Genomic DNA, 19,990 nt, shown 5'->3' on the forward strand with positions numbered 1-19,990 from the left:
GTTTTTTTTATGGCTTCTATTTTGAATGAACATGCCTGGCCGTGTGTGTGTGTGGGGGGGGGGGGGGGGTAGCTGTATGTGTGTTGTTGTGTCCGTGCCACGGCCAACTTGTTTCTGTCTATTGAGTCCAGTTGATTTGGGATGACTAGACCTGTGCTGGTGGGGCGGGGTAGGAGTTGGTTGGTTATTTGGCGTGGAGGTTCGAACCCCATACCGTGGCGTGCCATTGACTCGCTCGATCGGATTTAGTTGAGCAGCATTGTGCGTGTACATGTGACTTCCTTAGCAAAGTGTGCTTGACTATTGCATATCTCATGTGTGTGCTTGATGTGTGTGTGTGATTGGCGTGTGTGTGTGTGCTTGGTGTACCTACAGATCGGCTTTCAGCGCATCTCACTGTCAACGGCTGGACGCGTACTGAGCACAGACAACACCTTTGTCACCATACAACTCTCAGTTGACGATCTCAACTTCATCAAACGAGTGACTCTGTGCGAGGGCAGCACGAACTGCTACGTGCGTCTCGGCTCCAGTTTCATTGAGGACATGTTCACTAATCCTGTACGACCGGTTGTCGACACCACCACTCTGGTGGACTTTGAACAGCCGCACAACTTCACAGACGATACCACCGGTCCCACTCTGGTTAACTTCACCATCGACGTCAATGCCAGTCGTGTTGTGCTGACGTTTGACGAGACAGTCCGTGCCAACGAGCTATTCACGTCCGCAATCACGTTCCAGGATGCAGCCACGGCCAACCAGTCCTTCCAGCTGAGGGTCAACAACCGTCTGCCTACGTCCACGGACAGCACAGTGGTTACATTCATCATCGACTCCGACGACCTAGTCAACGTGAAATCACTTGGTCTGCGCGGCCTGGCTGTGTCGGCCGAGACAACGTTCATTACGCACACCGACGCGCTGATCAAGGACACGAAGAACAACGCGGCACAGGCACTTCTGGATACACGCAACGCCCTGCGCTCTGCGGGCTACACGCGCGATACTCTGTCACCGATGCTGGATGCCACGTCTGTTCTGCTGGACATGAACCGCGGGCTGCTACGACTGGGCTTCGACGAGCCCGTCAGCACCGCAGAATTCAACATCAAGGCCATCACCCTGCAGAACCACGCCACACTGCCCACCGACAACTACACCCTGCTTGCCGGTACAGTAGCGTACACTGCAACTCAACCTCTCAACACCATTATCGACATCACCCTCTCCGCTGAGGATGTGCGACAGATCAAGCTCAAGACGTCTCTTGCCACGGCCAGTAGGGACACGTTCCTGACGTTCGACTCTCGTCTGATCAAGGACGTGGCTGGGAACACGGTTGCGGACGTGACTGCTCAGGCGGTACAGACCTACACAGCGGACAGCACACCTCCAGAGCTGCTCAACTGGGATCTGGATATGAACGTTGGCCTGTTGACCATGTCGTTCAACGACGTCACACTAGCCGGAACGCTTCAGTCCCAGTTCATCACCTTGCAGAGCAGTGCGCTGGGAGGTGATGCCAACAACGTGTATCAGCTGAAGGGTGGATCAACGGCTAGCGATAACGGCTACGTGATTATCGTCAACCTCACCAAGACGGACATGGACGAGATCAAGCAACGCGACGGTCTGGCCACGGCGAACACCACATCCTACCTGTGGTTGACGGCGGACGTGATCGACGACTCTGCTCGCGTGCCCGTTCGCAGTATACCGCGCGACGATGGCAAGCAAGTGTCCACATACACGCCTGACACCACGAGACCTACCCTGGACTTGTGGACGTTGGACCTCACTCGCGGCTCAATGACACTGCAGTTCTCCGAAGCTGTCAACGTCTCATCCCTACTCACCACTAGCCTCTGGCTACAGAACACCATGGACTGGGCAAACGCCACGGAAGTCCTGAAGCTAAACGGTGGCCAACTCACACCAAACTACACTGCCGTTTCGTTCACTCTCTCCTTCACCGTCGCCGACCTGAACACCCTGAAGCGATTCGACATGCTCGGAACCAACATCAACGACTCATACCTCGCGTTCAGCGACCTCTCCATCAAGGATATGAATGGTAATGACGTCATCGGCATCCCGCGTGACTCGGCACGACGCGTATTCAGCTTCAGCGGTGACATCACCGCCCCCGAGGTGGTCAGTTTCTGCTACGACGCCGACACGGCTGTTCTGTCGTTGACTTTCACTGAGACAGTGAACGCATCGTCCTTGACGCCGTCGCGTCTCATCCTGCAGAGCACCGCCACAGCAGCAGCAGCAGCAACAACACGATTCCAGTTGCGTGGTGGCAAAGTCACACAACAAGACAGCATCGTTGTCAATGTCTCACTGACCGATGCCGACCGTAACGATGTGCAGCGTCTGCCTACTCTGGCCGTCAGCCACGCAAGCACCCATCTGCTGTTCGAGGTTGCCATGGTGCTGGATATGGCGGCGCGGCCTATTGCCCGCGTCGACACTGGCTCGGCTGGTGTACGCCAAACCGACTGCTTCACCGCGGACACCACATCACCGACACTGCGGTGCTGGAACCTGGACATGGCCAACAACAGCCTCGTGTTGTATTTCAGCGAGACCATCCGCACGTCCAGCTTCAACATCACTTCCAGCACGCTGTGGAGTATGCCAGTAACCACGTCACCCATGGTACAGCAACATGCCTTTAAGCACGGCACCACTAAGCCAGGCGACGCCACGTTCCTCGTCCTGTCACTGGATCGTCGTGACATCGACATTATCACCGTTCTGCAACAGCTTGCCGTGTCCAACTCCACATCCTATCTTACGTTCACGTCATCGTTTGTCAGCGACATGGTAGGTAACCAGATTGCTGCCAGCACCCGTCCAGTGCCAGTGTGCACGTTCGTTGCCGACACTACCCGGCCGCAACTCCAATCATTTGATTTTGATCTGACAGCTCAGACTCTCACCCTCCACATGAGCGAGTCTGTCAACGCCAGCAGTATCAACGTTAACCAAATCACCGTCGTAAACACACCGTCAACCGCTAACGCCAGCGAGCAACGCTCGCTAACCGACAGCGTGGTCGTGTCGGCTAACGGCCCGACCATTGTGATCAACGTGTCCTACACTGACTTGAACCGTATCAAGCAACTCAGCAAACTTGCCACCGACAACGCAACCACATTCTTGCAACTCACGAATGCCACGCTACGCGATCTTGCAGCCAATCAGCTCTCAATCGCACAGCTTGCACCGCGCGTGACTCGATACACACCCGACATCACGCCGCCATATTTGGTAGCATACAATCTGACAATGATCGGCGGAGTTCCACCGCTCGTACTGCAGCTGGAGTTCTCCGAAACCGTTGAATGGTCTAGTGTGAACGTCACCGGATTTGGGTTCCTGCTCAGCGAGAACGCAACGAACGTCACCTTCTTGACGGGCGGTACGGTATCAATGCTAGACTCCACGCACATCACGATCAACGTCACGGAAACCGACAAGTACCGTCTGCAAGACGTGCCTCCGCTCGCGCAGGCCGTCTTCAACAGCTACCTGCGTGTGCAGCCGTACGCGGTCGTGGACATGACTCGAAACCGTGTGGTCTACCAGCCGGCACAGCGTGTACTCGCACACACTGCTGACATCACTCCACCTGAGCTCCGTCGCTACAGCTTGGACCTGGATGCGGAAACACTCACACTGACGTTCACCGAGGACGTTCGCAATCTGACGTTCGTCGTCACGCGCGTCACCATCCAAGCAGAGTACAATGCAACCAACACGACTGAGTCTGTCACTCTCGGGCCGAGCAACTACACCGCGATCAGTAGCAACATCATCCGTGTCTCCCTCACGCTGCAAGACCTCAACGAGATCAAACGCCTCGCTCGCCTTGCCGTCAATGCCGAGTCGACGTTTGTTAGTCTGCTTAAGGACGTGGTGCGTGACCTCGCAAACAACGAGGCCAATCCCGTACCGGAGTCCACGGCTCTCCCCTCTCTGACCAGCGACTACACAGCAGACACCACAGCACCGCGCATCCTCTCCTGGAACTTGAACATGAACACACGACTGGTGACCCTGCACATTGATGAGACAGTGAACGCCACCAGCCTTGCCGCCAACGGCCTCACAATTCAGAACGCGGAGAAGAACGCAGGACAACGCTACACTCTGACCGGAGGCTCCACAACATCCATGGACGGTACAACCATTCTGCTTACCCTGCTTATTGATGACAAGAATGAAATCAAGGAACTCGCTCATCTTGCTACCGAACACTCCAACACCTATCTGGTGGCGACACCTATAGCAATCGCTGACATGGCCGGCAATCCCGTCAATCCGCAATGGTGGACACAGGGTGCGCTGCGCGTTACCGAGTATGTAGCCGATGGCCGTCGACCGGTAATGGAGACGTTTGACGTTGACATGGATTCAGGTGTGTTGACGCTGCACTTCGATGAGACCGTCAACGTCACAACACTGAACATCTCCTCTCTCCTCATCAGGACACACGCCATGAGTAACTCATCCGGTTACGCTGAGCGTTCGCTCACTGCCAGCATCACGGCCACACCCAACATGGCTGACATCGTCATCGATCTGCAAGCCGAAGACCTGAATGAAATGAAGCGTCTGCGCATCTGCTCCACAGCCGCTGTGTGCCATCTTCAGTTCAGCGAAGACTCTGTCCGAGACATGGTCAACCGTTCCATCCTGGCCATTCCGCCACGCAACGTCTCCCGCTTCACCGCAGACACATCCTCACCGTCACTCGTCACGTTCACACAGTTCGATCTCGCCCAGAAGCTTGTCGTGCTGACTTTCAACGAAACTGTCGCCGTGGAGTCGTTCAACTTTACAGCCATCACCATTCAGGATCTGTTTGAGGACGCTCTGGCCAACTATACGCTTAGCGGCGGAGTTCTGGATTCCAACGACAGCACAATAGTCCGGTTCTACCTGGACCCGAGCGATGTTGTCAACATCCAACGTAACACGCGTCTCTGCACACGCCGTGGTACTTGCTACCTGACCTTCACCTCCGCCCTGGTCGCCGATGTGGTGGGCAACAATGCTGTACCCGTCGGGCAGGGCGCCCCAGGGGCGATCGTCCGCACGTTCGGCCACGACCAGCAGCCTCCGCGCCTGCTGTCGTTTGACCTGGATCTGAACGCATCGCTTACACTGACCCTGAACTTCAACGAACCCGTCAACGCTGCTTCTCTGGACTCTAGCTTCATCACTCTGCAATCGAGCGTGAACACGTCATCAGAACAGGTCACTCTTCAGACAACCAGCACAACATCTAGCAGCAATGGACGACAGATCGTGGTGCAGCTCTCCTCTGGCGATGTGCAAAACATCAAGCGCGTTGCATTCCTGAAGGGAGACAACGACACGTACATCAGCCTGACTTCAGCAACCATCAGCGACCTCTCCTACTCACCCAACAGTGTTGTAGCCATTCCAGAGACCAATGCAACGCGTGTTTCCGCCTACACAGCCGACGCCATTCCCCCACGGCTGACCTGCTTCCACCTCGACATGGACCTACACAGACTCTCGCTGACCTTCGACGAGCCTGTCAAGCCACTCAGCGTTGTCTGCTCGCGCGTACGCCTTCACTCCGGGCCAAGCGCCGTTGCGACCGGCAACTTCTCACTGCCGCTCTCCAACTGCTCTGTCACCACAGCAACAAGCGCAAACGGCCGCACCTGGTTCACCGTGGCAATCGGCGCCGAGGACGTCCGCACTCTCAAGCTCAACTATGCGTTTGCCACCGAGCAGAACACCACACACCTCACTCTGGACGAGGGAGCTGTGCTCGACATGGCGGATGTTCAGGTGCTGAACGCGTCGCGCACTCGCGCATGCCAGTACACTGCGGACGGCTCGCGTGCTTCTCTGATCCGCTACAGCGTTCACATGCAGCTCGGCGTGCTCAATCTCACGTTCGACGATGTCGTTCGACGCGACACGTTTGACGCGCGTGCCATCACGTTGCAGAGCGCTGCCACGGCCACAGCGAGTGTTTCATACACTCTGACATCGGACAGTATCACCACCAGCCCGGACGGCTACGTCATCTCCGTTCAAATCTCGCACATGGACCTGCTGGGTGTCAAGACGGTGACCGGAATGTATCGCCATAGCAACACGTCGTACATCACGGTGCGCGCGTCGCTCATCGACGACCACAATCTCGTCGACATCGTGCCCATCACGGACACGAAGGGTCTGCGAGTGGACGCGTTCATTCCAGACACAGTGCGTCCCGAACTGCAGCACTTCGACCTGGACATGAATTCCAACAACCTGACCCTGGCGTTCAGCGACACTGTCAATTTGAGTACGTTTGACGTCACTGCCATCACACTGCTTTCAACCGGTGGCGTGATGAATTCCACGAGCAGCTTCTCGTTGCGTGGTGGTAGCACTGTGCGTTCCACAAATGGCACCCAAATCACAGTAACCCTGACTCGCGACGACGCCAATGCCATCAAGCGACTGCGTGCGCTGGCTACCGGTACTAACAACACACACCTGTCGATTGCCGACGGCAGCGTTCTTGACCTTGCCACCAATCCCCTCGTTGCCGTCCTCACAAACGCTTCCCAGCGGGTACGCGTATTCAGCGATGACATCACCGGCCCGGTCATGACATCGTTCGACTTTGACCTGGATGCTCCGGCAACGCTGACGCTGTACTTTGACGAGACGATTGCCGGATGGTCGGTGAACCCCACCTCACTGACACTACAAGGGTTGACCAACAGCAGTGGTACCGATGAGACCATGACAGCGTTCACGCTGACTGGCGCTCGGTCTGTGACGCGTAAAGACACCACGGCCGTGACCATTGTACTACTTGTCAACGACACACATCAGATGCAACGACAAGAGCCTGTTAGTGTGACTCAGGACAACACCTATCTGTCGGTAACGTCCCTGCTACTCACGGACATGCGTAACAACAGCCAGCAAGTCATCTCTAGCGGCGCAGCACAGCGTGTTGATGTGTTCACCAAGGACACCACTCCGCCCAATCTCGCGTCGTTTGATCTCGACATGGACGGCAACACTGCGACTCTGCTGCTGACGTTTGACGAGGTAGTGCGTACGTCCACTATCAACATCACTGAGTTGACGATACACTCGCACACCAACAACTCCGTCGGCCAGCACCGCCTGACCAACGCTACGTTCTCCGCACAGAATGATATCTACGTTAACGTGAACCTCTCACGCGGCGACACCAACGCTGTCAAGCTGCTCCGTGCCCTGGCCGTGAGCCGCAACAGCACTTTCCTGGAAGTGCTTCCCACGTTCGTCAGCGACATGAGCGCTAACCGAATCGTCGAGGAGGCAGCCGATTCTGCCAAACTGGCGGCACGCTTCGTCCAAGACTCTACTCTGCCGACCCTGGAGTCATTCACTATCGATATGGACGCTGGTCTGCTGGTGCTGTCGTTCGACGAGACCGTTGACGCATCTCTCACTAACATCAGTGGGATCGTGGTTCAGAACAGTGCCATCAGCCCGTCGCAGTGGACACAGTTAACACTGGCCACCAACAGCAGTCATCAAGACAGTGTCTTCGTCACCGTAGCCCTGTCCCAGGCCGACCTGGACACGCTTAAGGTCATGCTAGCGCTCACCACCGACTCTAACAACACATACGCACGTCTCACACACGCAGCCGTCGCCGACATGAACAACAATGCCATGGCAACAATGTCTGCCGGTATCCGTGCCGATCGACACGTGCCGGACACGACGCGACCCGCCCTGCTCGACTTCTCACTGGACCTGACCAGGGAAGTGCTGCGGCTGACGTTCAGCGAAGCAGTGTCCCGCCTGACGCTCAACGTGTCCGCCGTGAAGCTTCTCGCTTCTGCCGACACCAACAGCACGGCAGACATGTTTACCCTGACGACCGCATCAACGTCGGCCAGTACCAACAACACTGAGATTGTGATAAACCTGGCTGAGGGTGATTTGAACGCGATCAAGGCGCGCACCTCATTGGCTGTTGGCTTGGCAACCACTCACATTGTCATCTGGAACACGACTATTCTGGACATGGCGGGCAACGCTGTTGTGGACATCTCCAATGGCAAGCCGGCTCTTGCGTACAGGAATGACAGTGTTGCTCCCGCGCTGCGCCTCTTCCACCTGGACGTTGACACGGCAACGCTGATGCTCTCCTTCACGGAGACGGTCAACGCTACGTCACTTGACCCCAGGCAGCTGACAATGTACAGCGATATGTCAGCGGGCCCGTCGTTCCGATATCCGCTAACCGGTGGTATGCACTCGGATGTATACACACCAACCATCAACCTGACCCTGACACAATTCGACCTGAACAACATCAAGCTGCTCTTCGGCCTGGCTACGAGTGTTGACGACACCTACATTGCTCTGTCTGGCACCACACTTGTTGATATGACAGGCAACGCGGTCACTTCTCGCAACGCTACACAGGCGCTCAAGGCGGCTCGCCACATTCCCGACACCACGCCCATCCAGATCGCCTCCTTCGACCTGGATCTGGACGCGGAGACCCTGGAGATCTCCTTCTCCGAGTCTGCGAATCGCAGTGCGCTTGACGTGACGCAGCTATGGCTGCAGAACACCGAGCGCAATGCAAGTAACGCACGTCGCCTCACTGGCCACCGTGGCCTTTCCTGGAACCTAACCAGTGTTGTCATCACGCTACACACTAACGACGTCAACCTCATCAAGCTCGATCGCCGGCTGGTCACAAGCGTGAACAGCGCGTTCCTGCGCTTCACTTCACAGTTCATCCGTGACACCAGCGACAACTCGGTCGCCACGCTCAGCACTGCGGACTCCGGAATGGCCATCAGCAACTTCACAGCCGATACCACATCTCCCACGCTGTCCGACTTCGCTTTGGACATGAACGCGCCCGAAGTTCTGTCGTTGACGTTCGACGAGCCAATTGACTCAGCCAGCCTCTCTGTGGCTAGTCTGACCTTGCAGGGCTCGTCGAATATTAGCCATCGTCAATTCTACTCTCTGACAACAAGCTCTGTGGATCTGGTTGACAACACATCTGTGCTGGTTCGCCTCTCCCTGGCAGACGCAAACGCGATCAAAGCCCTGCCATTGGTGAGTGCTACAGTGTGTGTGTGTGTGTGTGTGTGCACGTGTGCGTGCGTGTGTGTGTGTGCGTGTGTGTGTGTGTGTGTGTCATATTTGTAATAATGTGGCAAACACTGAAACGAGGGTGACTAAAATCTATTCCTCTGCCATACTTGTGAAGACCTTGTGTTTTGCATGTGCACACTGACAATGTGTGTGTTATGCATACTGACAATGTGTGTGTAATTTTCCAATGTTGCTTCCTAGCTGAAATACCAAATAGCTGCATTTTCCATGCATCCGTATGTCCAGTATGACCTAGTCTGACCTAGTATGAGGGTTTTGTCTGGTCAAGCGGGCACTAGCTGATCATTTTGTGTGCTCTTGCGCATGTGTGTGTGTGTGTGTGTGTGTGTGTGTGTGTGTGTGTGTGTGTGTGTGTGTGTGTGTGCGTGTGCGTGTATCTGTGTGTTTGGTTCCTGTATTAGTTGGCAACCCAGACTGGTAACACGTTCCTCAGCTTGATGGCTGACGGTGTCAACGACACCAACTCCAATCCGGTCAACAGCGTATCCAACACGTCAGCAAAGTCCACACCTAACTTTGTGACGGACAGCACGCGACCACGACTGATCGGCTACACCCTGGATATGAACGCGAGCAGACTCGTGTTTTCCTTCAGCGAAACAGTCAACATCACCAGTTTCAGAACGGTGTCGTCCGTCGTGCTCTTTGGCAAGCCTGGTGCCGGGGTGGGCCGTTCGGACATCTATGATCTGAAGAGTGGCCTCGTCTCCCCCACGTACTCCGACATTGTGCAATTTGCGATTACCCAGCAAGACCTCGACATCATCAAGTCGAAGTCTGTCGATGGGCTGGCGACATCCATCAATGAGACGTACTTGGCTCTCGAAGACCCGGACACTGTCCTGGATATGTTTGACAGGCAGCTCGTTGTGTTCCGTACCACGGAGCTTGGCGGGGCGTTCAAGGCCACAGACTTTGTACCGGACACGATCAAACCAGTGCTGCAAAGTGTCGACCTGTCCCTCGCCAGTGATGCCATACTCACCGCATACTTCAGTGAGGCTATCGACAAGAACTCACTGCAGGAGACCTTCATCCGCGTACGCGATGCCGAGGCAGACGCCGACAGCTCCACCACCATTAGCCTGTCGTCAGTCACGCGCCTTCCGTCCAACCTCACCACGATGAGGCTGCTGCTCAGCGAAACTGATGCCAACGCTCTGAAGCTGGACCGCAGGACGGCGACAAACGTCACAGACACGTTTGTCAGTTTCCTGAGCCCGGCCCTGTCTGACTTTTCCAACAACGGTGTTGATCAGCAAGCGGGCAAGGCCGTTCAAGTCACAAACTTCGAGGCCGACGCCACCTCCCCCGTTGTGCGCAGCTTTCAGTTTGACCTGGACAGCGGTGACCTGCGTGTGAGCTTCTCGGAGACAATGGAGTCCGAGAGCATCAACCTCTCGCAGTTCACACTGCAATCGTCGGTAACAAGTGGTAACGTGTCGTACACGCTGACGAACAGCACGTACGTCAACATTGACGGCACCAGCATCAACATCACGCTCAGTCGCTACGACCTGAACGAAGTCAAGAAGACCCGAGCACTTGCCCATGTTGCCTCGGCAACACACCTCGCCGTGACGTCATCCGGTGCAAGCGACATGAACGGTTTGCCGCTCACAACCGTAGCCGCTAACAACTCCTTACCTGTACTGGCGGGAGGGTTCACTCCAGACACCTCGGCACCCGTACCGCTCTCGTTTGTTCTCGACCTCGATCACGAGCAGTTGACCATTACGTTCGACGAGACGATTGACTCCACCAGTGTTGTGAAGGCGTTGCAAGAGAGACGCTTCCAGCTTCGCTCATCCTTGAGCGGAGGTGTTGGTAGTGGTGGTGCAATCTATGAGCTCACGGATGGTGTCCTGGACTCCACTGACGGTCCAATCTTGGTCATCAACGTCACCAAAGCTGACCTGGACCAGATCAAGCTAAACACACAGCTTGCCACTGTGCCCAACAACACACAGCTGACTTTCCTTGCACCCGTCGGCGATTTCATCTTCTTCGGCGCTGTTCGCGACATGGCTGCCACGCCCAATGCCGTGGTCAACACAACGCTGAACGCGTCGCTGGTCGTGCCCGATACAACACCACCGCGTGCGCTAGCGTTCTCCGTGGACTTGACCACCGGCACGCTAGCGATCAGTTTTTCAGAGCCGGTGAAGTCCGGAACACTGGACGTGACTCGCTTGCGGCTGCAGTCCGATCGTCGCAACACACATCACCACACGTTGGACAGGAGCAGCTACACAAACACCTCCAACGCACTGACGATTGTCATCCGCCTCTCGCCGGCCGACCTCAACTCGCTCAAGGTCAACGAGAGTCTCGTAGTCAGTGGCAACACGACATACTTGAGCGTCGCTCTCGGCGCCATTCAAGATATGAACGACAACTTTGTCGCCGAAATCCCACCCGCTAATGCCCTGATCGCCACAACATTCCAGAATGATACAGTCCGACCGCGCTTACTGTCCTATCGTCTCGATCTGGACACCGCACAGCTGGACCTGCACTTTTCTGAAGCCGTCGACGTCTCCAGCATCGATGTCAGCGGCCTGACGTTCATGCGCAGTTCCGACTCGACCGGCAACGCTACGTACACACTGACCCAGCTGGATCGGCTGTCCGACAGCGACTCCACTGCCCTGTATCTACGCATTGGTGCGACGGATCTCAACGCCCTGAAGGCCCACGAGATTGCTCTCTCTGCGCCGACAACATTCCTTCAGATCGCAAGCAAGACCGTAAGCGACATGAACAGGCGAGCCGTGATTGAGCGCCTTGACCCTCTCAGCGCCCTGGCAATACAACCAACAGACTACTTTGCAGACACAACGCAACCGGAGCTTGTCTCCTACCTCGTGGACTTTACGCGCGACATTCTTGTGCTGACGTTCAACGAGTCGATCCGCTCAACCAGCTTCAACGTGTCCGGCCTAACGCTGCAGAATGGCCGTACGTCCACCACATCCAATGAGACGGTTACGCTCTCCACGTCTAGCTATGTATCCAATGCCAACTCTCCCATCCTGACCGTGTTCATCGGCGAAGCAGACCTGAACCGCATCAAGGCAAAGAGCACGCTCGCCATCAACCTTGACACAAGCTTCTTGTCCATGCGGGCACACTCTGCCGAGGACATGGTCGGTCTGCAAATGGTGGAGATCGCTAGCTCTGCACCCCGGCCAGCAAGCAACTACAGCACGGACACAACCGCACCGCAGCTGCGCTCCGTTGATTTTGACCTGAACACGGGAACGCTAACGTTCTCGTTCAGCGAGACTGTGCGCTCTCCGTCGCTGAATGCATCGACCCTGACCATACAGCAAGCTGGAGTTCTGGCCACTGCAGATCTGCAGACGTTCACACTGACTGGTGGTGACACACTGACCTCGGACAACGCTACCGTCTCGCTGCGCTTGACAAACGACGACCTGAACGTTGTCAAGCAGCGCATCCACCTGGCCACGACGGCAGCCGACAACAACACCTACATCAGCTTCCCGAGCAGCTTCATCGCCGACACATCCGGCAACCCTGTCAGGAATGTGTCCGGTGTGCGCGTGCGTGCCTTCACTGCCGACACCAGCGCTGCTCGCCTGCAGGACTTTGAACTGGACCTGGACGCCGAGTGGCTCACGCTGAACTTCAGTGAGACCGTCAGCGCGTCGACACTCCGCGTTACCGACATCACGCTCCAGAGCATGATGACATCATCGGCCAACAACACGATGTCATCATGGACTCTGGTCGGAGGCACTGTTCTGTCCGATAACTCATCGACGATTGTCGTCGGGCTGGACAAGCGGGACGTTGACGAGATCAAACGCCTCACCTCACTGGCCATTGACCTGAACAGCACGTACATTGTACTGAGCAACACCAGTGTGCAAGATATGTCTGGAAACTACCTACAGCCCATCACCTCACAGTCGGCACGGCTGGCTACGCGGTACATCGTTGACCGGCAAGCACCGCGTCTGCTCGCCTTCGACGTCAACATGGCCAGCAGCCAGGTGCTGCTCAGCTTCTCGGAAACCGTCAACGCCAGCTCTCTCCTTGCCACTCGCATCGTCTTTGTGAGCACCAACATCACCAGCTCAGGAGCAGCAGTGACGGTGGCAAGCTATGGCCTGCGACACCAAGGTCTCAGCACGTTGGCCGATGGTCTCATTGTCAATCTGACCCTGGCTGACGAGGACGTGAACGAGATCAAGAAGCGTGCCCTGCTTAGCAACGAGAATAACACCTTCATCACCTTTTCAAAGGAGCTGATTGCTGACAATGACGGCAACGCCATCACGCCCATCGCGAGGTCACAGGCTCAACGAGTGCGACACTTCACGGTCGACGATGTCCCGCCACGTTTGCTCAACTTCGACGTTGACATGACGGATGGGCACTTCCTGCTGCGCTTCTCGGAAACCGTCAACACGTCGACGGCTGTCGTGCCGAGATTCACCTTCCAGGATTCCTACTCCCCGGCCAATCACACCGTGCCGCTGACTGAGACATAAACCTGCGGCTTTGTGTCATCTACGTCACTAGCTAACTATACTCTCATACCCAACAATCCACCACGCTGAAATCCTCTTATGTCTCTAGCACATCTCGTACATGCACTGGATCTCCGCGTGACATGTCCACAACCTCACTACCTCCCCATCACGACTTGTTCATCCCGAGTGCACTCCGCCATTCTGATGGCGGTGCACTCATCGCACTATCTACTTCTGTGTGGTTCTCACGCGTCACAGCTTGCTTGAGGCCAGCACGTGCAACTCTCTCTCTCTCTTAACGCAATCTGGTAATTTAGCCGGCCCCGGCTGGCCGAGCTCCCAAACTCATCACCCCATCATCTATTAGCAACTGTCCGGGCCGCCGTTCCACTGTGGCCTGCACAGTACGTGCTAAATCACCGCGCCAACCTTGGATACAACTCTTCCCTGGCGCCGTGCATGTGAATACAGAAACACCAGTTCACCACCACCACCACGTTGACCATTAGACTTGTCTGCATGTTCCGTTTTATATTTATTCTCTATAGCGGCTGCTTGGCCATTTGAATGCATTCGTCATCAGCATCCACGGTTTTAAGTCATTCTCTCCCCCTCTCTCTCTCTCTCTCTCTCTCTACTCTTGGTGCTTACACATCAGTTGTTTCGTTTGGATATGCGATTTCACACTCGAGCACCCGATTGTCTGGGAATGCCCGGACCAATCCACATCACACGGTCTTAGGTAATTTGTACTTTTAAAACGTAAATAACATTTCCATTGCTTTTCATACATGCCAGCAATGCGACTGCTTGCCGCCAACTGCTGTTTGAATTTTTGAAACTGTCGCTTGGCCAACTGACCCTGACTCCCATGGCTGGCAGCCTGGCCAGTGCGAGAGTTTGGCTTCATCATGTCGTCATGGGAACGACACGTCACCAGCTACACTGATATAGCGTTGAGTGACGTAGCCCAGCCCATGTTGCTCACAAGCTCTTTGCTTCGACGTGGACAACTCTCTCACCACCACCACCACCAGCAGCAGCAGCAGCAGCAGCAGCAGTCTCCTCAGTCAAGCCCTGCATTCATCGCGTCTCACGCAACCGGCATACAAGACATCGACGCAAGCTCACTGAAATACATGAGCTGCAGACCTGCAAACACTCGCTCACTTTCTCCTCTTGAAGAGCATCTGCACGTACGCTCTCTCATGAACCAATTTCCTATTGCCCATTTGCGCACATGCGTGTACTGTACGACTTCAATGCTGTTTTTATGTGCATACTTTTACTACATGTTTCATGTCATCTAATGGTCAACAACCGATACAATTTAAGAACAATACTATGTATCTGCACTGTACCCAATAACACTCCCAGCAAATTTGTCTCATTATCTCCGCAACTGATGTGCAACACATTATCTCCTTGTGTAATTCTCTGAAACGTAATTTTCGATGACAATGAATTGCCCGGTGTGTTGTTCTCGCTGTGTGTACGCACATGTGCATGTCCAATCGCGTTGCTTGCCTGCAAGCCGGGGTCGTGTGTCTGTTAGTGTGTGTCTGCGTGTGTGTGTGGGGGGGGGGGTATGGGTGAGTGCGTGTGCGTGCACGTGTGGGTGTCTGTCTATCTGCTACTTTGTGTGTGTGTGTGTGTGTGTGTGTGTGTGTGTGTGTGTACATGTGTGTGTGTGTACATGTGTGTGTGTGTGTGTGTGTGTGTGTGTGTGTGTGTGTGTGTGTGTGTGTGTGTGTGTGTGTGTGTGTGTGTGTGTGTGTGTGTGTGTGTGTGTGTGTGTGTGTGTGTGTGTGTGTGTGTGTGTGTGTGTGTGTGTGCAGGGGCGTCGGAAGATATTTTAGTGTGCTACGGTCAACCATCTGAACTGCCTTTTACTTTTTGGGGAGGGATTGCTGAGCCAAAAAGTTTGGAAATTTAGATCCCAGATCAGTGTATTTTTTGATTCACGGGGTACCTGGGGCAAAAAGTGGTACGGTCAATACCGTTGTGACCGTACCGTGTCCCACGCCCCTGGTGTGTGTGTGTGTGTGTGTGTGTGTGTGTGTGTGTGTGTGTGTGTGTGTGTGTGTGTGTGTGTGTGTGCTGTCTATGCCGGTTACCCCAGCAAGTGTTGGGTGTGCATAGGTAACTGTCTTGGCCGTTTTATGCCGATGTACTCCGTGTGGTGTAGACCAGGTGTGCATTGGTGGTCGATTCACATGGCTTTTTGTGGATTAGACAGTTATCTGGCGCTAGTCTTGATCTGTTTCGTTCAGATTCAGATCAGCTATTTCTGCTAACTGTTATAAGAGAAAATCTGTGGGTGCACGTCCAGTGCATTTGGAGATTTGCGTGCTTCACTTGCGACGGACGTATACTTGGTACATCATGGTGTGTGTGTCTGTGTCTGTGTTCAGGGGGGGGGGGCACATGTGTGTATGTGTCTGTGTTCAGGGGGGGGGGGGGGGGTATGTGTATGTGTGTATGGCGGGCCGCTTGCAATGTTCTGCCCCCGCCCGAACCCGTTTGTGAGCCCCTGCGGATACCTTGTGCCGAGTGTGGCCGTCTCTTCTCCAGGAGTGGTTTGCCTCGTCATCATCGTACATCATCAGCCAAATGTTTCCTCACAACTCACTGTCCACACTATCCACCACTGCGTCCAGCTTCATTTCCGACGGTGAAGTTAGAACGTTATGCTCTTTGTGTTTGAATTCTTGTGCTTGACTTTTGATTTGTGAGCGCACTGCAGCCGACAGCTCTGACACGAAGGATGATGGGCCACTGGGTTGACTTGTGTGCTGTGTGTGCTGGGTTTCATTTTGTGCTCTGTGTTTCAGGGTCTCGGATCGTGCAACGGCGAGGGAATTATAAGCACAGAACTGTGTCACACCCTGTACGGTACAGGAGCGTACCTCGTTTCTTACTGGTACCATATGACCCATGGCTGAGATGAGCGCCAAGCTTCGAAATAAGGCTGGACAGTAGCCACGGGTTGTTGCAGTTGATGGATTAAGGCCGCGGTCACACCAAGCGCGATTCAGCCATTCAGCGGAAAAAAGCGCTTTTTGACGTCATCGTCGCTACGGAAACGGCTGAATTTTCGGCTTCAGCCTTTTTCAGCAGTCAGCCGTTTTCAAAGCGCTGAATGGGAGCGCTGAATGGATTCAGCCACTTTCAGCCATTCTGGCGCAATGGCGGGAAAATAAACTCGTTCAAAGCGCATCTTGGCATGATCTTGCAGCTTGCATCGTGTTCTGCCACCTTCCGGCTTTCGTTGTTGGTTTCGTTCTTGGTGAAACTTCTCTCCTTGCCTTTTTGTCGGTCATCATGGAATCCTGGACAGTAGCACTGGAGCGGCGACTACTGGAGCTTTGGTACTGAAGCAAAAACCAAGTATGAGACCACTATGAAAAAAATAACAGAAAGAGAGCGTGGATCTTGGACGAACTGAAGAAGTGTGCTGGAGAAGGCGGACGTGAAAACAAGAGAAAATCATACTAAAAAATGAGCGGGAAGAAAAAAAACTCTAGCACACAAAAAAATCCAGCTGATTTCGCGCCGTGGTGTGACCAACCGCCCCATTCAGCACAAGCCACTTTCAGCGCAAGCGGGAAACGGCTTGTTTGGTGTGACCGCGGAAGAGGTGAAGAAATCAGCAGCCGTTGCCAGAAGAAGAGAACGGTTCTTGAGGAATGCAAGACAGACGAATCTTGCTGTTGCCAGCAATGCGGACTCCTCGGGTGAGGTCAGTGCTGCCAACCGCCCGTATTTGTCCGTATTTTTACGGAAAAAAGAAGTTTTGTCCGCAGTACGGATTTCAATCGGATATCCCGCAAACGATCATGTATATGATCAATTGCTAAAACCTTCGTAACTCCATCGTTTCTTGTGCCAATTCAACAATCGAAGGATCTACGTGGCAGCCAAAACTCCAAGCTGTCCAATGCAACACTCACGGAAGAGTTACGATATCGGATTCCAGAAATATAGACCAAAGTTATGACCTGGGAAGGCGAAGAATCGTCCTCTTTCCAAGCCCTCCTGATGTCGATCAACACAACAGACATACGACGACCCCGAGGACGACCACGTCTGAGATGGATCGACGTTGTCAAGAAAGACTTACAATGCATTAATCTGTCGCTTCTGGATGCTGTGCAATCTGCTTCTGATAGAGCTGCTTGGCTCGAAATTGTTAACAGATGCGTTGACCTCATGCAATGAGTGAAATGCGAACTGTCATTATTATTATTATTATGACCTGGTGAAGTTGAAAATTGTACTGAATTCGTAGGCTTCGCAAGTGAACTCTGTGGCTGGAAAAGTTGTACAGTATCGTTTTTTCTTCCAAATTACACTAAATCAGTCAAATTGTTGACCTGAAAAACGAGTACGGAAAACTCTGAAAAATTCTGCAAAATGGCACTGGGCAGTACGCATGGGGGTAGAGGGCACTTGGTAACACTGTGAGGTGTACTGGTGCATTTCGTCTGTTATACTCTGCATCAGGCTCTCCAGCTTGAAGTCAATTATTATATAGCAATAAAAACTGCTTTATGGCAGTTTTCTAAAAAAGGTTATTGTGTTCTAGTCCATGGACCTCGTCTAAAAAGTAAGAAATTAACGAAATGTGATAGCCGAAAATTAAAATTTCACACAAAACCTCACAATAATCACGACACTTGAAGATCTAATAGTACGGCTTTCAACACTTGTTTATTCCGACACTTGTACTTATACAAGTACCGGTACATGTACTGCGCCAACATGCTTGCATATGAAAGAGGACCACGAGGGGAAAAGGTCGTCTCGCATCCTGTGTGTGATTATTGTGAGGTTTTGTGTGAAATTTTAATTTTCGGCTATCACATTTCGTTAATTTCTTACTTTTTAGACGAGGTCCATGGACTAGAACACAATAACCTTTTTTAGAAAACTGCCATAAAGCAGTTTTTATTGCTATAATTTCTTTTGTTTTTTTTGGCTAAAGGATATAATTGTGTAACCAATGGAATGCCCTGATGGCCTACATGTAGCGCCTCTGCATGTTATTATTATTATTTTATTTATTTTACTAGGGTGTTTCCCACAGACCTATGTTCTTCTTACGGGAGCCCCTATGTGTATCATATCAAATTCAATACCGTATTATACGCATTGATGTGCAAGCCTTTTCTTGCAGAAAATGGAACTAGTCTTGCATACATGTATTCATGTTCTTCTGCAGGGGAATCATATGGGTCGTGGCGGTGATACTTTTTTTACACGCAAGTCATTCTGTGGATGTTGCAGAATTTCATGACTGTCATAAAATTGTCTTGTCTTTCAGAAAATTCAGATATCCACACCCTAAATCACATTTACTTGAGAATTGTAACCAGGTGTGTGCCGCAGATGTTTTTGTTGATTCTGTGTTTATAATTGTAGTCATGGGTTGTCGTGATAAGGTCATCCGGCATCATATTGTAGTGAAATCGTAATCCTGTTGATGTCGATAAACCTTTTGGAAGCAGTTCAGTGACTTCAAAGTGTCCACGATTGTCTAAAACAACACAGCAAAGTACGAACAATAAACATGCATTAAAATGTAAACAAATACATCGCTGAGTCCGACACCTCGTTCCAACAACTACACTGATCCTGAGGATATAAGGGGCAAGGATATATGGTTTTAGGTACTGAGAGATAAACAAGGCACTCCATAATAGTAAAATGTTACACGACTTCGGGGGAGTATGAATGATATCCAGTCAAACCTCTTTAGGACGAACATCAAGGGACCGATGGCATTTGCTCTGTGAGTTTGTGTTAACCCTATTTTATAACGAGTGAATACAATTATTTCTCCAATAGAGACACGAATAGATTTCTTCTACAGCGAAAGATTCTAAGCCAGACCAAACCATTGACTCGTCTTTTATGAAACAAATGAGTCACTGAACCTTTCTTTAGCAACATGACGGCAACTGAAACAACAACAGAGAAAATACGATACATCAAGAGTACATAACCCCCCAGAGTGTGCAACTCCACTATGGGTGCTGTCCCGACAGAATTTCAAGTTGACGTCATTTTGATGATGCAATGCGCACTGTACACGGATTATCAGACGAATCCGGAACCTGTGGTTGACCGAAGCCGATCGATCCTGTACAAATTATTGGAAAGAAAAACGTGTGATGCGTTGACACCCGTACACATGTTGTAAATCACTGGTGCAAGGAGCATTGCGTCATAAATAATGACGTCAACTTGAAATTCTGTCGGGACAGCAGGGTATGTGGGAGTTGCAC

The 19,990-nt window shown here is 52.9% G+C and overlaps 1 protein-coding gene across 1 annotated transcript in view; it reads left to right on the forward strand.

The window, feature by feature from the left end:
• LOC135825719 (uncharacterized) overlaps nucleotides 1-15,165 on the forward strand; it is a gene marked incomplete in the record, with an annotated part of 167,999 nt that extends 152,834 nt beyond the window's left edge. Inside the window, 2 exon segments of the mRNA XM_065338340.1 lie at nucleotides 376-9,135; nucleotides 9,597-15,165. Coding sequence (XP_065194412.1) covers nucleotides 376-9,135; nucleotides 9,597-13,718 — 12,882 coding nt within the window.
• Nucleotides 15,166-19,990: the final 4,825 nt, after the last annotated feature.

Source organism: Sycon ciliatum, chromosome 10 (genome assembly GCF_964019385.1).
Source record: "Sycon ciliatum chromosome 10, ocSycCili1.1, whole genome shotgun sequence".
Taxonomy (NCBI): Eukaryota; Metazoa; Porifera; class Calcarea; order Leucosolenida; family Sycettidae; genus Sycon; species Sycon ciliatum.